The sequence below is a fragment of the Macaca thibetana genome, chromosome 1, assembly GCF_024542745.1.
Source record: "Macaca thibetana thibetana isolate TM-01 chromosome 1, ASM2454274v1, whole genome shotgun sequence".
Classification (NCBI taxonomy): domain Eukaryota; kingdom Metazoa; phylum Chordata; class Mammalia; order Primates; family Cercopithecidae; genus Macaca; species Macaca thibetana.
In genome coordinates this window covers 5,918,805-5,943,849 of record NC_065578.1, presented here as the reverse complement: position 1 = coordinate 5,943,849, position 25,045 = coordinate 5,918,805, and the positions used below count along the sequence as shown (strand labels likewise).

Genomic DNA, 25,045 nt, shown 5'->3' with positions numbered 1-25,045 from the left:
GAAAAACCAGAAGTGAATTTAAAACTAAATGATGTATTTGTACCAAGGCCTAATGACAGACTTATACAAATGTGTAATGTGTAAAAAACAGCTTCTCAGTGTAAAATAATTGCAGGACACAAGATAGTACAGCATGCCAAATTCAAAAGAACCTTCTTGAGAACAGTCAGTATGATACTCATGTTGCAAGAGACAATTTAGTTTTGGCAAAACATCATCTATTGCATTTAACCCTGTTAATATAAAACTTCATTAGTTTTGTAATTTCTTTTTATGTAATGCATATATCTGAGTTTTATATTTGCATAAGAACTCCAATAATTAATTTTATACTGAGTTTTTTGTGTTTTTACGTAATTAATTCATCCAACAAATATTTATTGAACACTGACTATGGCCAGGTAAGTGCCACACAGTGAAGTAATAGTATAATAAAACTAGTTTAGATTGAAACTGAGGAAGACCCACAGAAATTTCTTCCTTAAAAGAAAATGTTCTTTAACATTTTATTCAAATGTTATAAATATTGCTGTACTCTGAGGGTGCAATTTACTTCTCTTACTATTCCTCAGTGTCAAACCTGCCTTCACCTGTCTCCCCTCACCTATGTGGGAGGACATTCCGCCCCAGCTTTTCAATATATCCCAAGGAGTGTTGCTGCTGCTGCTGAGGCACTGCACATTTGACACAGGCTGTCTGATCCCCAGGCTTGTGCATACCTGGATTTCAGTATCATGTATCTCACTTCATACTAGCAAAGCAAACAGAGGAACTATATTTAACCCAACTGCTATACAAGTATCACATTTAATTTGAAACTTCCTACCATATACTGTGTTCAAAAATTAAATAATGTCACTCTTAAAACTTGGCTCTCTGTGTTGTTTATATCTGCATTTTCATTTTTGCAATTTAATCAGAAAAGCCCTGCCTGGAACAAAATAATCTGGGACCGTTCAAACCACTAGCCCTGCCAAAAGCTAAACAAAACCAAGCTGTACCTAAAGGTTAACTGACTTTCCAAGTCATCAAAACTGAAATATCTCACCTGCCTTTATGATTAGAGTACTGGTGCTTTTCAGCTTAGCTCATGTTTGGGAAGTCTGAAGAGTCCTAAATGATCCCCCAAAAATGTGTGTCTATATTTCAAAGAGATAACATATAAATACACTAGAAAAACCAATCACTGAAAAATTACAGCACTAAACCTAACACTCACTAAGTTACACAAAGGAAAAAAAATCAGAAACACAAAAAACACTCAAGATTATGTACCAACACCAAAAAAATGATTAAACAAATTTTTTAAAAGGTAAGGTAGCCAGGCACAGTGACTCACGCCTGTAATCCCAGCCTTTGAAGGACCAAGGCAGGCAGATTGCTTGAGTTCAGTTATTTGGACCAGCCTTGGCAACATGGTGAAACCCTGTCTCTACAAAAATTTAGCCAGGTCCGTGGTGGTGAGCACCTATAGTCCCAGCTACTCAAGAGGCTCACGTGGGAGGATTGCTTGAGCCCAGGAGGTGGAGGTTGAGCCAAGATTGTGTCACTGCACTCCAGCCTGGATGACAGTGAGACCCTGTCTCAAAAAAAAAAAAATAAAAAAAAAAAAGGTAAGGTGGTTTGATGTTAAAAATAGTTGAAATAAAATATCATTTAATAATTCTTACATCCTTAAAGTCCATTTCTCTTACCTAAATATAAAAAGTTGCGGGGAAAAGTACTCACGATTTTTAAAGTTAGTTTCCTCCTATAAAAAGCATTATAATTATTATTCAAGTTTTGTTTTTTCTCCTGCAGACTCTTCGATGTGGCTTAGAATGTATCAACCTATACTGCTCTCTATATAGACATTTTACCATTAAAAAATGCATTTAACATGACACTCTAAAGCTACCACCAAATAAAAACATCTGATGAAACTTTAAGGATCAGCACAAACTAGAATTCTATTTTGTTTGCTTACTCTAGAGAAACTGTCTATTACAGGAAAAACAAAAAAAGAACATTAGTACAAAAATAGTAACACATAAAAGTGATCTGAACATATTTAGGGAGAACATTTTCATTATAAAAGGTTCACGGTGCTGCATTAGTTTGGTTTTGGAAGAATGCCAAGTGAAATCTAGATCCAGAGACTAGGGAATGCAGTAGTTATATTTTAAGTCAAACAGCTAATTAATGACTAAACAAAAGAATTTTCAGTCTGGACAACATATATAGAGTACTAATACACGTAATTATGAAATAGTCATTTGTGAATTCAGACAGTTGCGTTAGCATAATTATTTCTGGCTCTAGGCCTTAAAAATACTAACTTAAAATGCAGAAACCTTATAGCAGTTCACCTGATGAAGATGTGAACACCAAACTGATTATGAAACAAGAGTTGGTTCTTTAATGAATGTGCTCTGTGTTTAATATATTCTTTCTCCCCTGCCCTGAATATAAAAGTCAGGCCTAATGCTCAAGTTACACACAGGTACAAAATTTCTATTTTTAATACAGTTTTTTCATTATCCATAGTCCACATACTAACAGTCATTAAGAATCGAAACTATCAAAATACACGTAGGAGAAAAGTTTTTTAAAAAAAGGAATCAGGCCGGGCGCGGTGGCTCAAGCCTGTAATCCCAGCACTTTGGGAGGCCGAGACGGGCGGATCACGAGGTCGGGAGATCGAGACCATCCTGGCTAACACGGTGAAACCCCATCTCTACTAAAAAAAATACAAAAAAAAAACTAGCCGGGCGAGGTGGTGGGCGCCTGTAGTCCCAGCTACTCGGGAGGCTGAGGCAGGAGAATGGCGTGAACCCGGGAGGCGGAGCTTGCAGTGAGCTGAGATCCGGCCACTGCACTCCAGCCTGGGCGACAGAGACTCCGTCTCAAAAAAAAAAAGGAATCAAAACTACTTTCCTAAGAAATGAGTGTCTGTCACTTTTTAAAAAATCATAATGCAAAAATATATTAACTTTGTTACAACATTTTAAAATCAGATGAAGAAGCCAAACAATTATATAAAACGAAAGGATCAGAAGTCACTAAATAGCTACAAGATCTTGGAAAAGCCAACTTGATATTGCTCTGTGGGATAAAACGAGGGATTATGGGACTCTAAAAGTCAGGCTGCAGGGGCTGAACTCCACCGTCCCCCACTTCCCGGCTCTGACTCTGGGTACATTAGTTAACATACCCATGGCTTCGGTTTCCTCATCTATAAGATGAAGACAAATAATCTATCTCATAGGATTAACTGAAAGATTAAATGCGATGATTCCTGTAAAGGACTTACTAGTGCCTAGCATACAAAAGATGTTCAACGCATGCTAGCTTCCATAATTAGTGCAGCCATCATCGCCTTCACTCCCTGTGTCATCTTTACAGCCTGAGGAACAGTGTTTGTGGCTGAGAGAGCATAATCTAAAATGGTTTTGGTTTTAGATATAACATTTAATTTATTCTGCAACTGCAAATAACATCCAAGAAGGGAGAGGATTTTAGGTATTCCAACGGGTTACAAAAGGTTAAAAGTAGCTTAAGTAGGTCCAAAGATCTCTCTTACCTTCTTAGAGTCTTCCTTTTAGTGTCTTTCAGCTTCACCAAACATTTGCATATGAACCTACAATACTAAGCCTATATTAACTCTTTTTAATTCAAAACTACATTACAGGCCAGGCACGGTGGCTCACACCTGTAATCCCAGCACTTCGGAAGGCTGAAGCGAGTAGATCACCTGAGGTCCGGAGTTCAAGACCAGCCTGGCCAACATGGTGAAACCCCATCTCTACAAAATTATAAAATACAAAAATTAGCCAGGTGTGGTGGCACATGCCTGTAATCCCAGCCACTCAGGAGGCTAAGGCACAAGAATCACTTGAACCTAAGGGGTGGAGGTTGCAGGGAGCTGAGATCACACCACTGCATTCCAGCCTGGGCAACAGAGTGAGATTCTGTCTCAAAAAAAAAAAAAAAAAAAAAAAAAAAACTACATTACAGAATATACTTGCTGTAGTTTAGGTTTGCAGGCCTTTGATTAAAAGCCTCGACAGTAAACTATAGAATGAAAGCTCCTAAGAATTAACAAGCAACATAGAAGAAATTAAGCTCCAAGACAGGCTCTATCCAGTATGCCCTCTTGACCAAAAAATAACTACTTTTTTTTTTTTTTTTTTTTTGAGACGGAGTCTTGCTCTGTTGTCCAGGCTGGAGTGCAGTGGCTGGATCTCAGCTCACTGCAAGCTCTGCCTCCCAGATTTACGCCATTCTCCTGCCTCAGCCTCCCGAATAGCTGGGACTACAGGCGCCCACCACCTCGTCCGGCTAGTTTTTTGTATTTTTTAGTAGAGATGGGATTTCACCGTGTTAGCCAGGATGGTTTCGATCTCCTGACCTCGTGATCTGCCAGTCTCGGCCTCCCAATGTGCTGGGATTACAGGCTTGAGCCACAGCACCCCGCCTAAAATAACTACTTTCTACCTACACTCCCTCATCTCTAAAAGGAAATGTTACCCGCCTTACAATACTAAAGCTTACAAATAATTATATAAAGTACCCAGTCACTAGTAAAGAACAGGTGCTCAATAAATGGTAGGATGGGGCCAGGCGCGGTGGCTCTCACCTGTAATCCCAGCACTCTGGGAGGCCGAGGCGGGCGGATCCTGAGGTCAAGAGATGGAGACCATCCTAGCCAACGTGGTAAAACCCTGTCTCTACTAAAAATACAAAAATTAGCTGGGTATGGTGGCGTGCACCTGTAGTCCCAGCTACTTGGGAGGCTGAGGCAGGAGAATTGCTTGAACCCGGGAGGCGGAGGCTGCAGTGAGCCAAGATCACACCACTGCACTCCAGCCTGGTGAAAGAGCGAGATTCCATCTCAAAAAAAAAAAAAAAGGATGGAATGAGCACCTCTCACAACACACACAGTATGAAAGGTTTTCTCAAACAATCACAAATATTTAAACCTAGGTCTGAGTAAAGAAATTCCTTATCAATATAGAGGAGTCACATTATACCCAGAAATTCAACTGTACACATCCAGCAGAGAGAGACAGCAAGCACGCACGAACATGGAAAACAGAGAAAGATGACAGTTGACATTTCATACAGGCAACTCCAGCCACCAGTCTTACTTTGTGAACATATGCTGTACAGGGAGTGAGATGGAAAACACAAATCTACTGTGCTCTCAACTGTGCGCATTCCCACACGCCTCTTCCAGTGTGAGCCCCTTAAGTGGGATCTAAGAAATAGAGTTTTTGTACAACACAGCTTGTAAATACAAGCCGACTACTTCATGTGGTCCTCAACCAAAACACAGAAATCTACTCCAACTCTGGAAGGAAAACGGGCTCTTAATAAGGGCAGTCTGACTAAACTTTATGAGCAAGTCAAGGGATTTCACAGGCAATTTTGACTAAATATGATTTAGCATTACATGGGACCACAAAGCCCCAATGAGAAACAAGTCCACTGAACTACGTTTCCTTCAGGTTTTTGTGTCAACATGAAGGATGGCAGGTTGAAAAATGTAAGAAAATGCCAATACTCAGCTAGATCAAAGACGTGCTTTAATAACAGCACTGATTGTTTTATTCCTCCTATTATCCAAGTCAGTTTAAAAAAAAAAAAAGGCAGGTTATCACAGCCACATAACATTCTGCAGAATTAACTATTCGTAGTGTAAGTCTTCTGCTGTCACACTTAATATTCCTCTATTTTTCCAAAGCCAAAAAATAAAACAAGAAAAAAGTCAAGGTCCTTTACAGAGAAATGAGTCAACCCGTAAATTCAGTTCCCTCGTAGGAGCTTTTGTCAGCTGAGCTGACAATTAACTGAAAGAACAGCCCATCCCAAGGGAAAGGGTGCTGCATGGCTTCACCCATCAGCTGTGCCACCTCCTGCTGCCTCCACCCTTCAGAACATACGCTCCTCTACCTAGATTTCAGCATGAGTGATAGCTGACGCAAAACAATCCACGTTTTCCCATCTAAATCCTCAATGTTGCATTTCACCAGTCAGAGAAAGGGATGCATTTTCCTCTCTGTAATCTGAACTATAGCAGCCTCTGGCCTCCAAGGGAGTATGGGGACTGAGGTCCAGAAAGAAAATAAGGAACAACTTCTCATTTTTTCTTTTAATCTCATCCTCTATAAAAATTCTTTATTGGATGCTTTAAAATGTATCTAATATACTAGTAAGGTGCAAAATGTAAATAATTTAGAAGTAAATAAATACGTGAAAGTTGAAGGGTTACGTGAAAAGTTTCAAAAAGTTTTGAAGCCACTGATTGAAATAATCTACCAACTAAATTCCCAACACTGCTACATCCAGCTTTGTAAGACTCTTCAGGCCACTGATTTTAATTCACTAAGCAATTTCTGGTTTCAAATAGAATGTCAAATCATAATTAAAATAAACTGCCACAAGACACAGCTCCATGGGAAAAAATTAAATAAATAAGCTGCCAATTCCACAAGAAATATAATATTGAAAAATACATACTTATTATGGGTTGGGTTACATTTATAAATAAACTAGAACTAATGTGTATAATAATTTGGTATCAAATCTATGTTTCAGGGAATACTAAGAAATACATTGAGTTTTTAAATAATTCATAATCAAGTTCCAACTTATTAAATGGCTTCCAAATTATATGATACTATTTTGCTGAAAGAGTAACAATCTATGATTAAGACTACTTTTCAGCATATCTACTTCATTTTCATGTCTAAAAATGTCTGAAATAGTAAATAAATAACTAACTGGTTAAACAGCAGGCCTCTAAACTAGCAAACGTTTGTCAAAGCAAAAACATTCTGTCTGAGGGGAAAATATAATTTATGCAAATGATCAAAACATAGAAACCTTCAAAGAATTTTACAATCAGTTGAGACAAGGTAACAAAGCTGGAAGGTTCCAGTGAGTATTTCAATCTAACCTGTGATAAGGAAAGAGACTTTTATCCATATAACCTCCCACAATGGAAAACAAAAGCATTCTGAACTAGGAAGTAGTTAGCGCCAAAGAATCTTTAAAAAATAAGGTTCAACAGGCAGCACTATTTTCTTCCTGTGTCTTTTAACAGAACTGAGTGTCCAATAAGGGTAGGGCGCTACATTTGCTTTAACTTGGACACCAACGTTGAGCCAGGCACACAAATGGATTTACACCAACTTGACAAAACCAGCAACCCCAGTATTTGAATTAAAGGAATATAACTCCCAAACTGACGGATGTATACCCAATTCTCATCACCACACTAAACGGGTATTACCTTAAATTGAAATATGCAGATTTCAAAATAAAAAAGATGACAAAGCAATCCACGCCTAACAGAAAGACTCCTAGATTAAAAACTACCAAAAAAGGAAACATCATCCAAGATGATGAACTTTTTTCATTCTACTTCATAAATCTACTTTCTAATTGGATACCAAATACATAATCTACTGTACAGCCTTCAGTCTTAATAAAAATTCTTAGCATTAAGCAAACTTTCTTCATTAGAAAGGAAGAAAAGCTGTTTCACTCATACGAAGCCTGCCCTTTCCAACTCTACAGAAATTCACATTGTCAAGACACTACACATTCTGTGGAACACTGGGACTGTATACTTATTAATTCATGAAGACATAAGAACTAATGTTTAACTGGCATGCAGGCAGGGTTAACCACTAAATGCAAGACACTAAAATGCAAGAAAACAGACAGAAACTCATGCTACTTTAGTTAAGTCAACGTGCACATTTTATATCTTTCAATGCAAGCCAAGCAGATCAGAAACAGATCAAAAAACATGTTGGTTGGTTTCTGTCAAATCCAGATTAAATAATCTCATTTACAATTTCCTAGATCAGTATTTAAATTTAAAGCTAATATAAAGTAGGACTATGTGAAACAACCTAAAAAATGTGCCCTTAAAATAATTATACCCTTAAAAAAAGAAACTTATCTACCTCATTAGTGTTCCAACGGTGCCTCTCTTTTGGTAAACTTGAACATTTCGGCAGACATTCAAGCAGCTTTTTCGGTAAAAAGATTTTTACATGACTACTATTGCTGTTCCCATGATCATCTATAAAGAAGAAAACAATAAATTTAGAGAAAATAATAGATAAAACCACCTTTAAAGTACACTGGCAAAGTCAGAAATAGCAGCTCAGTTTAGTCAATGTGAGACCAAGAGCATTAGAGGCCCCACTATTCCTCTTAGTTAATAACACTCATTTACGCATTTATCAGATAGATGGCAGCAGGAATCTGGTCAAGAGGTTTTAAAATAGGATCAGGCTTGTGCTCCATGACATGTGAGTGAACAGAGAAAATCCCAGCAGCTGCCCATAACCAAGAGTTATTTTTAAAGGTTCTTTCTCCATGTTTCGATGAAGCACATAAAAATTATAAAATTAACCTCACAAAACCCAAAAATCTTTTATTAAGCAGTTGAAAAAATGTTAAGTTTCTTAGGTAAGAAGAATTATAGTAATATATGACTATTTTGTTCATAAATACTACTTCATCCTCTAGAATATAAATGAGATTTATCCTTTCAAAAGCAAATCACTAATCTTATAAATATAAGGGATTTAAGCCTGCAGTTAGCTACTCAGGTAATACAGAAGCTGGCCTTTCTAGGTCTGAACATAAAAAAATCATTTTAATTAACTTGATTTACATATACATATCTACATAATTAATGTATTTCATCAAAATGTAACTCTTCTAAATGAGTTAGAGAAAAAATAATTACTTTCAGACTGGATGGTATGTCTGAGTACCTAATAATCAGTCTACCTGATGCTTTCTAGAAGAGATCATTTCTTTTATATGACATTGATTTCACCCATTTATTTGCTTACGTATCACTTATTTTTTCACTCCTATAACAAAGTTCCTTTGCCTGGCTCAAAATTTCTCGCAAGCTTTGGCACATTTAGGTCAAAGTTACAAATTATTCATTCCAGGCTTTTTATGCTAAATAAGATCCCCAATATACAAAGGGTACACATAACTACGTACTAAGGAGCAACACATTAAAACATGAAAGACTTAATTTGCTCCAGTAAGTCACAGTCGAAACAACTTTTCCTGATATAGTAAGGTTTTATAACACTGAACTCAGAGTCAAGAGTCCAAGATCTGGCCCAGTTCTGCTACTTTCTAATTGTGTGACCTTGGGTAAGTTACTTAACAGTTTCAGTTTTCCCAAAGCAACAAGATTAAATTATCTCTAAATCTTCTCCAGACACAAATCCCCATAAAATTTACTGTCACTAAATAACTTAACATGCCTTACAATTAAGCAACCTTACATAAGTATACAGGCATTGCTTAATGATCTTAAAAGTGAAATACAACAATATCTTTTTCCAGTTATTTACTATAGCTTTGTTTAGTACAGTCTATTTTTTTGAACAGGTGAAAAACATCAAAGAATAAAAAATATTTTCTAAGGTCACAAAATCCTCTCCAAACATTTTTCATCTGATTAACACATTTCTTCTCAAGGAAAAGATCTTAAAAGGAAAATATTGGGCATAGAAATAAAGTCTAAAAAATTTACTACATCATATAGAAAGATTTTATAGAGATGAACTTAAGAGAGTTTTAGCGTACTAAATCTTTTTTGGTCCATGAACTACATAACCAATTGAATTATAATACCCGTCCTCTATTTCTATAAGCAGTATAAAAACTTTAAAAACCTAAAAACTGACTGCTTTTAAGAATCTTGAATTTTAATTTAATAGGAAAATAAGATTAAACTTTTCTAAAATCTTCCTGTGAAACCAAAAGGAAACTGTTCAACTAAAAGAAAGTTCATAGAAAGTTCTGTATTAATTACACACTATAAAACCTTGGTAATTTTATGTGCTTATGCATGCTCCCTGCACTTCATCCTCCCCAGGGAGGTACCATGGGCCATAAAACTTTAAAGCAGAGAATACCAAATCACATGAGCCTCTACCTCCCTTCTCTCTTCCCCTAAAGTAGTTTTATTCCCATTTTTTAAAATCCCCCATGATATGTACAATTCTGAAAGTAGAGGTGAAATTCTAAAATCTATACTCAATTCAAATATTCAACATTTACAGGTACCTTTTATGAAAACGGCACTATACTAGTTGCTCAATGGATGGGCTTGCTCTGAATTGTATATGAACAGTCATATCTCTGAGAAAGCTATCAGCTTGAAGTACAGTTCTGAACACTTACGAGCGGAATATCAAACCCCAGCTTCTTTGTTTGTGATCACAATCTGATGTTAATTTTCTGTTCTTTTAGCCTCTTTGAGGGACCCAGTTACTGTGCGGTATATAAAGAGTGTGTGTGTGGTGTGGTGCTTATGTAATAAAGGTACTCTTCTCAACAGCACAATTAACTGCTATAGAAAAGGCTTCAGTCTTCCACTCTGATACCAAATCAGGCAGTGGTAAATGTGACCAAAGAGCAAAGGGGCAGGGCTGTGTAAGCACTCTCTCAATCTAGTTTCTAAACATTACACTTTACATGGAGGTATGGCCACAGAGTCAAAAGGAAAAGGAATATGACTGGCCAATGGGTTCCCCTTAATCCGTTTTTAAAGTGTACCATTTCCAGAATTTTAGGTTCATGCTGAATATAAACTGGATGTTTTCAAGAAACATAACAATGGATAAGTTTTCCCACTACATTATAAGGATTCCAAGTTTAATACTGAGAAAAGAATTACTAGAATTTCAAATAGGCAAAATATTAAAACTCATTATTTTAAAATTTCAGTGTTTCTACAGGTGAAGTGGGATAAAGAGAAACCTTGATTTTACACTGGAAAAGAACTGTTTACATGGCTATACTGCATAAAAATCTGTTTTTAAATCAAAACCTACTTTTTAGTCTTTTGGGGATAACTAAAAATGATAAAATAACTAAATACATGTGCCAGTTTTTAAATCCTAATAATAGTATCTTGAGTGAACAGTAAAATTAAGGCATATACTGGTTTCAACTGCATCATTCAGTATTGAAAACAAACAGTTAAACTTTGACACTGAAAAGTGGGAGTGTCAACCAAATGACAGTAAAACATTTCATTATCACTATCTAACAAAATATACGTGTATGATATTAGACTTTACAAAATAATTTTCTAACGTACTTCACAATAAAAAAATAACTAGTGAGGCTCTTGAAACTGACAGATGATTTGCTTGGCTGACAGCTGTAATTCTAGAGAATGAACCATCCTTTCTAGTCAACCTACAAGGTGTAGTATAAGATAACTAAAACCTCCCAAAATGAAAAAAAAGGTTCATTCACTTAGGCAAAAAGCAGAATTATTGTTTTCATGTTTTGTTTCAAAAAAATGAGATTCACATTGCCAAATCCTTTACTTTACAAATCTTTCTTAAATCCAAAGAAATGTATTTGACCTTTTCCTTTGAAAATTCTGTGACTTCTGCCAAGGTAAATTATAACTATATTAACTAACCTAGAAATGATGCATTCATTTTACTTTGATTCATAATAAAAAATAATGTTGGTTCTATGAATACTAAAGAACACTGTTATTCAACCAAGTTGATTACGATTAATCTTTCAAACTCTAGACCAAACAGTGCATCAAATTGCTAAATCTTATTGGGAATATCTTTGATCAACAACATGGAGTAGTAAAATCAAAAGGAAGCTCTACAATTTTTTGTTTAGCTCTAATTATTATGTGCTTAGATTTAATTAGTAGGATAGGAACTGACTGAGGAAAACATAAACATACATTGTTATATTCAAGTCAGCATAATGCTCACAGCAGCAAATACTGCCATTACTAACCTAAGACCTTCAAATCACCATATATCCAAAATACATATTAATTAAGCACTATGTGCCAAACATTGATCTGATTTTGTACTATTCTTTTCCAAAGTCTCCAAAGTGAATTAAACCTAGTAGTAATTCTCCAAAAGATTTGTAAAAGGTTAAAGAAACAGAAACTAACAGCTTTTTAAGTAGAAAAATATAATTAGTTTTGCTATTTAACAATCCCCTTCCAGTTCTTCGAGTTGTGTGATGATCAAATCTTACCGCTTCTATTTTTAGGTAGCCCAGATTTACCTTTTTCCTACTGATCGTATTACAAAATCTTGGGTCCAGGTTTAGGTCAAATCATAACTCAGGTTCAATAAACTTCTCACTGTTTATCTACATTTACATTTTCAATCTAAAAATATGTAGGAGGGGACAAATAAAGTGAGGGCACAGAAGCCCTGTAAGCCATCACTGGGACATTCTCTCCTCCTCTACTTCATTCAATTCCAACTGGAAGTACATGTGATTAAGTAAATCTCTTCTCCATTATCTATTAGGGAGTAAACATTTGTGGGACTCTACTGTGTATCAGGCACCCAGAAAGGATCTTACATTGCACTCTTTCATTTAATCCTCACAATAAAACACAAGGGCTTAATTACTCCCATTTTACAGAGGAGGAATGTGAGGCTCAGATTAATTTGCCCAAGATCCACAGCTACTGAGTGGCTCAACTGGGATTCAAACATGACCTGTGGCTTTTCCCACGATACCACACTGCTCCTACTCTAAGTCACCTGGTATTGGACACTATAATTATAGAAGTGTTGTATTAGTATCAAACATTTGTAAAGTGCTTTGAGTTCTCCGTGTGATTAAATCTTTTGCCTTTTTTAATCTCCACAGAAACTTTATGAGGAGAGCATTCTTTTTGCTACCCCAGAAGGATTAAGTAACTCATCTAAGATCACACAGCAGTTAAGTGCAGAACCCAGGTCTTCTGAGTCCGGGCTGAAGGCTGTTTCCACTGCACTAGACGATAATTACTGTCACTGCCAAGCCCACCCCTTCCTGTAAGTCAAAAGCTTTTTCAAATCCTACCTTCTATAGGTGGCACGGTGTTGAGAACACAGTAGGTGCTAGTTCCGCAGAATACACTTTGGGAAACGCTCTAAGGAAACAGAAAATAAAATGTAAAACTAATCTTCCAAAAAGATATAATCTGGCTCTTCTGTGATATTCCTACCAAGATGCAAAACCTGAATCTAATCATGAGGAAACATCAGACAAATCCAAATCAAGGAACATTCCACAAAATGACTGGCCTGCAATCCTCAAGAGTGTCAAGGTCATGAAAGTCAAAAAGGACTGAAAACTCTTCTGTATTAAGAAACTGAAGAGACAACCGGTTATGACCCAAGGTTCTGATTAGGTATTTTTCTACAAAGGCCATTGCTGGATCAACTGGCAAAACAGCAACAGGACTTTAGGACTGGACAGTAGGAATGTCTCAGTGTTAACTTCCTGGTTGTGATGACTGTTCTTGTGGTTATGGAGGAGGATGTTCTTGTTTGTAGGAAATACATGATCAAGTATTCGAGTGATGGAACTTATCGGCAACTTATCCTCAAATGGCTCAGGGGGAAACCGTTCTTTGCACTGAGAGCTTAAGGCTGTTTCAAAATTTAAGATACATATGTGAGAAAAGGTCTACGGTGATGAACATGCATAACTTGTGTAATTTGTTTAAATGGGAAGGAAGTATGTGTGCTGTACATAGAGGAAATTTTTGCTAAGAACCAATGTCACATTCATTTTGAAGCTCAGTCAACACCAACAACATTATTAACCATTTCCCAACAATAAACCCAACACCCGACTCACCCAAAAAAAATGTGCAGAATGCCAACTAGTATTATGGCATGGGAAGTGACGTCAAGGGGAATTCCGTTAACAAGAAAGAAACAAGGTCTCTGGCGCTCAGGCTGCTTCACACAGATAAAACTAAGTATTTCACATAAAACCTACACAATGGTAACTTTAAAAAAAAAAGAAAGAAAAATTTTTGAATCTTGACAGCCAATTATTTTCAATCCTAAAAATATCTTTTTTGTTTGGTTGCAGTATTAAATAAAATTTTAGATTATTCATCTTACATTTTAAACCACATATTTGTACACTTAGAAAACCAAAGATAGTTTACAAGTTCAACAACCACCCTCAACATTTTATATTTAAAAGCTACCAGGCATGGTGGCTTGTGCCCATAGTCTCAGCTACTCAGGAGGTTGTGGTAGGAAGATGGCTTGAGCCCAGGACTTTCAAGGCTGCAGTGAACCATGGTAACACCACTACACTCCAGCTCCAGCCTAGGCAACAGAGCAAGGCCTCATCTTTAAAAATAATAATAAACAAATTAATTAATTTGGTGGCTCACGCCTGTAATCCCAACACTTTGGGGGGCCAAAGCAGGTGGATTACTTGAGCTTAGGAGTTAAAGACTAGCCTGGATAACATGGCAAAACCTCACCTCTACCAAAAATACAAAAATTAGCCAGGCATAGTGGCACACACCTGTGGTCCCAGATACCTGGGGGAGGAGCTGGGGTAGGAGGATTGCTGGAATCCAGGAAATTGAGGCTGCAGTGAGCCATGATCACGCCACTGCACTCCAGCCTGGATGACAGAGTGAAACCCTGTCTCAAAAAATTAATTAAAATAAAATAAAATATAAAGAGTTCAGTTCTACCACTTACTAGCTGTCCTTAGGAAAGTAATTCAGGCCGGGTGTGGTGGCTCAAGCCTGTAATCCCAGCACTTTGGGAGGCCGAGACGGGCGGATCACGAGGTCAGGAGATCGAGACCATCCTGGCAAACACGGTGAAACCCCGTCTCTACTAAAAAAAAATACAAAAAAACTAGCCGGGCGTGGTGGCGGGTGCTTGTAGTCCCAGCTACTTGGGAGGCTGAGGCAGGAGAATGGCGTAAACCCAGGAGGCAGAGCTTGCAGTGAGCTGAGATCTGGCCACTGCACTCCAGCCTGGGGGACAGAGCGAGACTCCGTCTCAAAAAAAAAAAAAAAAAAAGTGGCTTTCAGGTGGACACAGGCCCCTCACAAATAGGAAAGTAATTCGACCTCTCTATATTACCTCATCCAAAAAGGAAGAGTGGATACTTCTCTCAGGCAGGAGGAGGACTGGATAACACATACCCAAGTGCTTTCAATTCAAAGGCACCACTCAAATACAAAACTCTGTTGTTACCATGGTTAATGAGGATGAGCTTAATGTTAACATTTTCTAAGAACAAACAGGACTGCCTGAGTTATTTATTTGTTGTTGAATTTGTTTGTTTTGCCCAGACTGAAGTGTAGTGACAGGATCTCAGCTCACTGCAACCTCTGCCTCCCAGGTTCAGATGATTCTCCTGCCTCAGCCTCCTGAGTAGCTAGGACTACAAGTGACCACGTCTGGCTAATTTTTGTATTTTTAATAGAGATGAGGTTTCACCATATTGGAAAAGCTGGTCTCGAACTCCTGACCTCAAATGATCTGCCGTCCTCAGCCTCCCAAAATGCTGGGATTATAGGCATGAGCTGCCATGCTTGAGTTTTTTATGCCAAAAAATGTTGCAATCTGACTAAAGTTGACTTCCACGAATTTTTTATTTTCCTCTCCCTTATGTCCATGATCAAGTGCTTCAGAAGTCAAATTGTTTTCAGGGTCCATATAAATAAAGTCTTTCTCTACAATATGACTCCTAGCTACCCGGATAACCACGAGCTCCTTAATTCTTTCTTTACTATTTCTGTAAAATTCTTGTTCTAGGACTGTTTCCCTCTCCAATTTAACCAATAGTAGTACACTGAGCCGGGCACAGCGGTTCACGCCTGTAATCCCAGCTACTCGGGAGACTGAGGTGGGAGGATCACTTGAGCCAGGAATTTGAGCCTGAAGTGAGCCATGACCGTGCTATTGCACTCTAGCTTGGGTGACAAGAGACCCTGTCTCTTGTCAGGGTCTCTTGTCACCCAAAACAAAAACAAAAAAAAAAAAAACAAGAACAAAAACAAAAACAAAAGTAGTTAACTATGATAACATCTGTGGTAACAGCTATGTCTAAGGATTCACCCTATAAACTACACAAGGCTCGGAATTCATGTATCCTTTGGAAAATTCAACATTACTTTCTACCCATGACTGTGAGCATGGAATTATCATACATTAGGAAAAGTAGTTCATGGGAAGATCTCCAATAGGGGAAAAGTCAGCAGTACGCTGACTTCTTGTAACATCTACAAGAGTCGCCAGTAACAGCCCACTAATCACATGAATGTAATATCTCATTTTAATTTAGTTTCTGAATTAAAACTTGAAATTTTACAATGTTAAAAATAATGTCTTACATTCAAGGCTTAACATTTCCTGGCTTCCTATTATCAAAAACTGATGGTATAAGATTACCATTTGAGATATCTTAACAATGGTCTTAGGTGAAAAGTGTTTAAAAATCACTTTGGTTCAGTGGGACACACTAATGAATAGCTTCATACAAAAGGATTTTTCTGTAATCCCAGCACTTTGGGAGGCCAAGACGGGCGGATAACGAGGTCAGGAGATCGAGACCATCCTGGCTAACATGGTGAAATCCCGTCTCTATTAAAAATACAAAAAAAAATTGGCCGGGCGAGGTGGGCGACTGTAGTCCCAGCTACTCGGGAGGCTGAGGCAGGAGAATGGCGTGAACCCGGGAGGCGGAGCTTGCACAGAGCCGAGATGGCGCCACCGCACTCCAGCCTGGGCAACAGAGCAAGACTCCGTCTTAACAAAAAAAAAAAAGGATTTTTATATCCAACTTCAAAGTCTGACAATAAGTAAATCAGTGACAGAATATTTGAAATAATAGGAAGAACTGGGCACTAAAATAACATATGACACAGAAATATCATAGACAAAAACCAATCATGCTTTCTCCACAGCACTGCATAATAGTCTCCATAGTTAACTAGGAAAGAAACAAAAGTTAAAACTGAAATCAAGTCATTCTATCTTCGAAAACCATAGGTTCTCAAAACAAATAAGCCAAAGCACAAAAAACTTCCATGATAAGAAAGGGCTACCTTGTACTAGACACCTCTGTGCCAGACACTGGGCCAGGAATTTTCACAGGACCACTTTGTGTTTTGATCTCCCTCTAGGCGCCTGTCTGCAATACTGGGGCAGCTCTGCCATAGAGGGAGGCAGGCTGGTCTTAAGTACCTGCAGAGCCACGGTGGTGGTGTTCCAGTCCACTACTCACTGCTAAGAAGTCTGGGCAAATCAGTGAGCCACTCTGTCCACAGGACAACACAGTGGAATGGAAAAGCACAAGCTTTCAAGTCAGATCTGGGTTCAAGTCCCTCCTCAGAAGCAGGTCTTCAAGCACCTCCCCCAATGACTCCGCACTTCAACTCAGACCCCTCACCCTTCAGGAAGCCTCTCGCCGACAGGGTACCTTTGGAGTAGCCTGTCTTTTCCTCTCACAGAACACATCCTTCTTTATGGCAGCTCCTTCCATTTGTTCTACAACAATTAAAGGAACACTTAACATGTACCAGACACTGTTCAGGAGCTAGGAGACAGCACTGAACAGGACAGACAAGGGTCTTGTCCTCTTGGAGATATATTCTAGTGGGGGGAAGGCAGATGGTAAATGGGACACCCTCCAATAGGGGTAAATTCCTATAAAGGAAATGAAATGGAATGGTGCATTACTGTAAAAATTTGGTAGAATGTTTTTCATTGTTTCTGAATGTATAGCCATGTTGGAGTGGAAGGAATACTTGGAGCATCAAGAAACCTGAATTCCATCATTAACCAAATCAATGATTCTCAGCCTTAGCCAGTCATCTAGTGAGATCTCCAAAACTCTGATGCCCGGACCAATCATGTCCGAATGTCTGGGGATGGGGCCCAGGCCTCGGTATTTTTTTAAAGGTCCCCAAGTGATCCCAAGATGTATCCAAGGTTGGCAACCACTGAAATAAACAGTTGTATGACACTGGGCAACTCTGACTTTCCCAGTTTTCTCAAGAGTCAATTTTGGGTAGTTGACCTTGAGCAGAACTTCTCCAAATGTAATGTGCATGCGGGTTATCTTAGGATCTTCTTTCAATGCAGGTTCTGATTCATAGGTCTAAGGGAGGCCTGAGAGTCTGCCTCTAACAAGCCCCAGGTGATGCCCATGCTGCAATGAATGGCCACACCTTGAGTATCAGAAACCAGATGATCAACCTAAAAGATCGGGAATTAGATAAATGATCTATAAAAGATCCTTCCAGTCCTAACATTCCTCAACTGCATAATTCCACTAATTCCTAGAAGATTAAAAAAGTACTTTCATCTGTTAGTACATACTATAATACAAAACTATACCAGAATATCCACACAAGATAATTAATAGAAACTCTAGGGATGGTTACTCAAGTATAGTGCCCAGTTTCTGCTGGAAGTACCCAAGAAGGCTGGGCATGATGGCTCACGCCTATAATCCCAGCACTTTGGGAGGCTAAGGCAAGAGGGCTGCTTAAGCCCAGGAGTTCAAGACCAGCCTGGGCAACATGGCCAAACTCTGTCTCTACAAAATATTAAAATTTTAGCCAGGTGTGGTACTATGTGTCTGCAGTCCCAGCTACACGGAAGGCTGAGGCAGGAGGATTGCTTGAGCCTGGGAGATCGAGGTTGCAGTGAGCCATGACAGCACTACTGCACTACAGCCTAGGCAACAGAGTGAGACCCTGTCTCAAAAAAGAAATAAAAAATAGAACTACCCAAGAGGAGAGATGCAGAGCTCTATAATATATATTCCCTGTTTTCAAAAAGTATACTAATTGAAACAATACTTTTTAAAAAGTTAATGAAAAAATAATATATGACTTAAAGGTTAAAACAAGGGACAGATGATAGCAGTATGGAAATTCAGTAACTACCTGGGTATCAAGCAGAAACTCTTTGAAGCCTTGGACTATGTTTTATCCATTTTGTCTCCATTCAGAGAACCTAGATCAGCATGTTACACACAGGCAAGTTCATTGTATATGGATAATATATACATATATTAGAGTTTTTGGAAGATGGATTAATGAAACAAGATGCTATATAGTAAGAAGTGATTACAGGCTTTGGAACAGAGACACAGCATAATGAAAACCATATTTGCCATTCTTTGAAATAAAGACAAAGAATATTTAGGTCTCCACAGAATGAAAGCTGAGTCTCAAACTCTTAGCACCTTTACTACACTTACTAGTTTTGCTTAGCATCCTAGGCACCGTGCCTAGATAGTTAGGGAGGCTAACTGCATAATGGCTCAAATACCATAAATATTCGCTTCTTGCTCAGGTAAAGTCCAAAACAGGTGTTCCTGGTGGGCAGACTGTTCTCCCAGCAGTGGCTCTGCTGCCTGTGCTCCTTCCACCTCGTGGCAGAAGACTTTCTAGGTCACTAGGCCCTCTGCATCAAGCCAGATAAGGAAAAGGCATGATACCCATGCCCCAAGAGTTTCAGGGGCCAAGTCTGGAAGTGGCTCACTTCACTGCTGTCCCCCCACTGGCTAGAATTTGGTCATGATTGCAAGGGGGACTGGAAAATCCCCAGGAAGAGGAGGAGATGGGTTTCATGATCCGCTAGCAGTCTCTGCCACAGTATCTTCTGTAAACTGCTTTTTAATTACAAAATAGTCACTCCTTTCAGAAATGTCTTCTGCTAACCTACAACTCCATTTTCAATCCCTAAGGCCATTCGGGATCTAAAGCCAATCTAGGAGGTTTCCTTCTCCAATAAATATTTTCCTAACATACTCGAAATGAGATTTTATCAAATGCATCCTTGAAAGGATGTCTGGCTTGTTCTTCCCAGTATCTCCGGTAATACTTAATACAATGTCTGGTACACAACACAAGCTCAAATTACTTATAGAATTCATAAATTAATAACAGTCCCCCAAGTTTACGGAAAGGAAAAAGAATGGTCCTATCTCTTGTCCTGGTGATGGTGGTGAAATTTACTAAAAGCCTTCTGTCTTTTTCAAGCACATCTCTTCCTCTAAAGCCACCGAATTGTCACTCATCCTCTTGGTCACTTTGATCTGCTGTGTCTTGGTACTGTGCCACTGAGACACAAGCAAAAGACTGAACAAGCCGTGGCTCGAACCTGTAGTCCCAGCTACTCGGGAGGCTGAGGCAGGAGGACTGTTTGAGCCCAGGAGTTCAAGGCTGCAGTGAGCTGTGATTGTGCCACGGCACTCCAGCCTGGACAACAGAGCAGGACCCTATCTCTAAAAAAATTTTTTTAAAGAAAAAATTGTAGAGAGGACCTCTTAGTCCAGCAATGTTGCAGATATTTTTAAAGAAAGGAAACTTGGCCGGGCGCGGTGGCTCAAGCCTGTAATCCCAGCACTTTGGGAGGCCGAGACGGGCGGATCACGAGGTCAGGAGATCGAGACCACCCTGGCTAACACGGTGAAACCCCGTCTCTACTAAAAAAATACAAAAAATTAGCCAGGCGTGGTGGTGGGCGCCTGTGGTCCCAGCTACTCGGGAGGCTGAGGCAGGAGAATGGCGTGAACCCCGGAGGCAGAGCTTGCAGTGAGCCGAGATCGCGCCACTGCACTCCAGCCTGGGCAACAGAGCGAGACTCCGTCTCAAAAAAAAAAAAAAAAAAAAAAAAGAAAGGAACCTTATCCCTCTATTCATTCAAGAAATCAAGCAATATGATAAAAGTTACTTTAAACCTGCAAAAAAAAAAAAAAGTAAGAGAAGTTGGGGAAATATTCAACAGTTTTCACAGACACCAAGAAAACCAAACTAAAATTTGGGGCTAGAGCACAATTATTTAATTATTATTAATTTATGAATAAAGGAAATATTAATTTATGAATAATAAATAAAAAACAGCAGATGGTCTGTCAAAAGACATGATTTGGAGATACTCCCTAAAATCAGGTTAATGATTTTATGAGATGGCCAATTCAACATGCACCTCAAACCCAAGTAACTTTATTCTTTTTCTGAACCACAAAAGGTTAGTGTGGGAAAAAATTATGTGCCACAGTACGAAAATACTTTGTGCTCACATATTACCACTTTTCAAGAAGTTTAAAATATGCCATTAAGTGCTACTATACTATAATAACCCTCACAACTCCCCTATGGGATAGAGACAAAAATTAAAGTATACAGTCAAGTTAAAAGGAAAAAGTCTGGTAGGCAGCCGACTTCCTACTCCTGGGGCAGGCTAAATAAAAAAATGAAACAGTAACCTCTAAGGTAATTGGGGCACAAACCATTTTAGGCTCTCAAATTGAGTTCAACACCTAGAATTGAGTTCAAAAGCAAACAAGTTGCTTGAACAGACTACAAAACAGTTCAAGTTCTAAGAGGCTGACACAGGAACTAATATTACAATATATCAAGCCTGATTTATGGCCTGAAAAATCAGATTAATTGATTCTCTATTACCAGAGATGCATGTAAAGCATGTTTAAAGTGATTTCACAATTTTTTTAAAATTATTCTTTCTAGATATGAATCACAGTATCATTAGAATTTTCATAAATTTAATTTGGCTTGGAAGCCAGTATACTCGACAGTCTGAAAATAACCAAAGAGCACTTATTAGATGCCCACATTTTTACAAATAGATTCCAGTAGAATACATTCAGTAAAAAAAAGTGCATAAAATTTAAAATATTGTTTTAGTAGTACTTATTGTTACTAATACTAACGATAATTTTGTTTAACTCCTCAGAGACAGCATTGTAAAATATCAACAATAGCAACCAAACAAACTAGGCATTCTATTCAACATTACATATGTATAACAAGCATTTTCATATATAAAATCTTATTTCGATCCTAAAAGGTAGCAAAGCACACATTAAGCCTATTCTAGGAATGGAGACACCAAGACATGGGTACAAGGCACTAGGCAAAGGCCACAGGCTGGGATGCGGCAGAATTAGAACTAGACCAGCTCTCCCTACACTACTGTGTGATTTCCACAAGAGCACACGGTTCTCTCCCTAATAATGCAGCAGTATTTCTCCACAAAGCACCAATGCAAAAGTGTGGGCAGAAAAAGTAAGTTAGTTGCTCTAAGGGAAAGCTAAGGCAAACGCTCCCACTGAGGAACACCGAGCAGGTTAGCTGGGAGGGAGACATCCTAAAGGAGAGGAGAGCAGTGGAACAGAATGCTACCATGTACCCCTAGAAGCTGATCTTGTCTAAAGATCTTCCATGCCTCTCAAACATTTTTTGGTCCATGAACCACAGACCACCATGACCTATCACTACTTGCTACTGCCCAAAGAACTAAAACCTCATCAAAACTAAAGAAGAAAATGACAGTTTCTCATAATACTGCAATGAGGCGAACGCCAAGAAAATGGCAGCCACAGCCCCGGAATGGAGGTCAGCTATCTGGGAACCTCCCTTAATCCGAACACAGCCAGAATTAGGAAGGAAGCCAAGAACACTCTGAAGGCCAAAAGTGAATTTTATGAAGTCCATGCACAAAAGCTCATGTACTCTGCTGTGAGAAGAGCTTCTCCGACCCACATTCGTAGCTTGATTACTATAAAACTACTCACAGTTCTAATACGCTTAATTATCAGGTTGCCAAGCCCAGAGATCAGAAGCAACAAATCAGAGGGGAAAAAATATAGCTCAAAACTGACACACAGAAGCAAAAGAGTGACAGGAAACACCAAGTGAGATTGTTTTTTAAACAATAAAAATCGGACACAAGGATTTGAAAGATATAGCAGTTTGGGGTCATTTATCATAAAAGCAAACTCTCTACTCAAAAAACCCAAATCGCAGTGTTAAATAAAGCCCAGTTTAATAAGCTACATACAACATAATGAACCCAAGTTATTAAGGAAAATGTGAGTTAAATTCCGTGTGTTCTACTTAACAGAGAGAAAAAGGTAGCACAGTTTAATACCTTTTGTTTGCATATTACTTTGTAGTCTATAAAACACTTCATAAGAATTACCTCATTTGATCCTCAACAAAACCATAGGGCAAGAGGGCAGATACCTCCACTGGTCAGGAATTCGATGGTAAATGGGTTTATCAGTGGCAAACTATAACACAGATGGCTTTGTCAATGGCAACCTATAACACAGATGGGCTTGTCGGTGGCAACCTATAATACAGAATGTTCAATTGCCTAACAGGAGAGAGTACATAGAAGGCACGTGAAGACACAGGGCACGGAAGGCCTCCTGAGAAGCATCACCACCTGACTATCCCAACTTTCAACTGGAACTGCACTTCCAAAACTTCCGCCATGAAAGCTCCCATTCTTCCATCTGCATCTTCCAGGGCCTCATCTGAAGAACTGTTATAACGCCTTCTAATCACATCACCGCCCCCCTACCGCGGAGGAGAAACTTTATGATGGACCTTCTATGATCCCCACCTCTTGATGTCTTGATGTTAACGGCCTTTTTTGTTGTTGTTGTTGTTGTTGGACACGGAGTCTCGCTCTGTCACCCAGGCTGGAGTGTAGTGGCGCGATCTCGGCTCACTGCAAGCTCTGCCTCCCAGGTTCACACCATTCTCCTGCCTCAGCCTCCCAAGCAGCTGGGACTACAGGTGCCCGCCACCACGCCCGGCTAATTTTTTGTATTTTTAGTAGAGACGGGGTTTCACCATGTTAGCCAGAATGGTCTCAATCTCCTGACCTCGTGATCTGCCCACCTCAGCCTCCCAAAGTGCTGGGATTACAGGCGTGAGCCACCGCGCCTGGCCAATGCTAACAGCTTTGTGTAACCTCCTCCCCCAGAGTGTGAGCTGGACCTAGCAAGTCGCTTCTAACCAGCAGAACACAGCAAAGGCAATGGGCAGACTGTGACTTCTCTGTCTTGCTAGAGACTGTCCCTCCTGGCTCTGATGAAGTAAGCTGTGGTGTTGAAGAGGCCCGTGGGAGAGGAACTAAGGGCAGCCTCGGGCCAACAGCTGGCGAGAAGCTGAGCCCTCAGCCCAACAGCCCAAAGAAAGGAGTCCTTCAAATGACCAAGGGACCCTGGAAGTGGATCCTCCCCTACTAGAGGTTTCCGAGGCGAGCCCAGTCCTGGCCAGCACCTCAACCGCAGCTCAGCAGTCCCAAACCAGCAGACCCAGCCCTGCCCTGCCCAAAAGCCTGACCCATGGGAACCAGGAGATTCCACCCTGGGCTGTTTTAAGCCACTGGGTTTGTGATGACTGGTTACAGCAGCAATAGATAACTAATACACCCACAGCCCATCAGGCCACAGTGGTTTCTTTTCTCCTCTTGAACTGGATCAATCATTTCACCATCATTTCCACCAGTACTCTGTATACGCCACAACAGTTCTGAAATAATCAACTACCCTGTCTCTACTCCTTTATTCTCTCATTATCGAATTGACAAAACCAATACCTTTCCTTAGTCTTCAGTCAACTCTGCAGCATTACGACTGACAACCTCCTTTCAACCATCCACATTCAGCATCCCTGAATTCATATTCTGCTTGTTCCATTACCTCTCCGACCATTCTTTCTCAGCCTCTACTGGTTCTCTCCCCTCTGGTGACACTAAAACGTAAGCATTCATCACATTTCTGCCCTCAGGCCCCTTTTCTGCTCCCCTGCCAATCTCACTCACAACTGTGACTTCTAATTGTTTTGAACTGATTCATTCATTCATTCAACCAAAAGGTACTGTCTGTACACTTTGGTTGAAAGACGAGATGTAGCAGTGAGCAGAAAGACAAGGCCACTGCTTACATGAAGCTTCCACTCTCCCAGGGGCTGTGCTGCTGCCGCTGCATCTGCCCCTCCAGACCTCCTCACAGCCCTTCTCTCCCTGCCCCATGCCCAGGGGGCTGACCTCTAAGGATTCCAGCACCAAGGCTCCCTTGCCCTCTGGACGAACAATAAAGAAAAAAAGCAGAGTGATATGAATGACTCCCTAATCTCTGACCCACAACTCCAATGTCACACTGTATATATACACTCTAAAGCTGCCCAATGACGCCTTAAAAACAGCAGTACCGGCCAGGCGCAATGGCTCACGCCTGTAATCCTAGCACTTTTGGGAGGTCGAGGTGGACGGATCACCTGAGATCAGGAGTTCGAGACCAGCCTGGCCAACATGGTGAAACTCCATTTTTACTAAAAATACAAAAATTAGCTGGGCATGGTGGCAGGTGCCTGTAATCCCAGCCATTCAGGAGGCTGAGGCAGGAG

The 25,045-nt window shown here is 39.5% G+C and overlaps 3 protein-coding genes across 12 annotated transcripts in view; 2 read left to right on the top strand and 1 right to left on the bottom strand.

Annotated features, from left to right (window-relative positions):
* The window catches only part of PLEKHG5 (pleckstrin homology and RhoGEF domain containing G5), a 614,078-nt gene that overhangs the window by 239,191 nt on the left and 349,842 nt on the right, over window positions 1-25,045 (top strand). The gene's annotated exons all lie outside the window — the stretch shown is intronic.
* DNAJC11 (DnaJ heat shock protein family (Hsp40) member C11) overlaps window positions 1-25,045 on the top strand; it is a 708,487-nt gene that overhangs the window by 500,787 nt on the left and 182,655 nt on the right. The gene's annotated exons all lie outside the window — the stretch shown is intronic.
* CAMTA1 (calmodulin binding transcription activator 1) overlaps window positions 1-25,045 on the bottom strand; it is a 1,003,074-nt gene that overhangs the window by 923,409 nt on the left and 54,620 nt on the right. For all 10 annotated transcript variants that reach the window (XR_007724877.1, XM_050786880.1, XM_050786872.1 and 7 more), the window contains 2 exons: window positions 12,892-12,961; window positions 7,959-8,077 (listed from right to left, as the gene is read on the bottom strand). Coding sequence is in view for 9 of the 10 variants with exons in the window: in XM_050786880.1 (XP_050642837.1) it covers window positions 7,959-8,077; window positions 12,892-12,961 (189 nt within the window). In the remaining variant the exon portion in view is untranslated. The remainder of the gene's footprint in view (window positions 1-7,958; window positions 8,078-12,891; window positions 12,962-25,045) is intronic.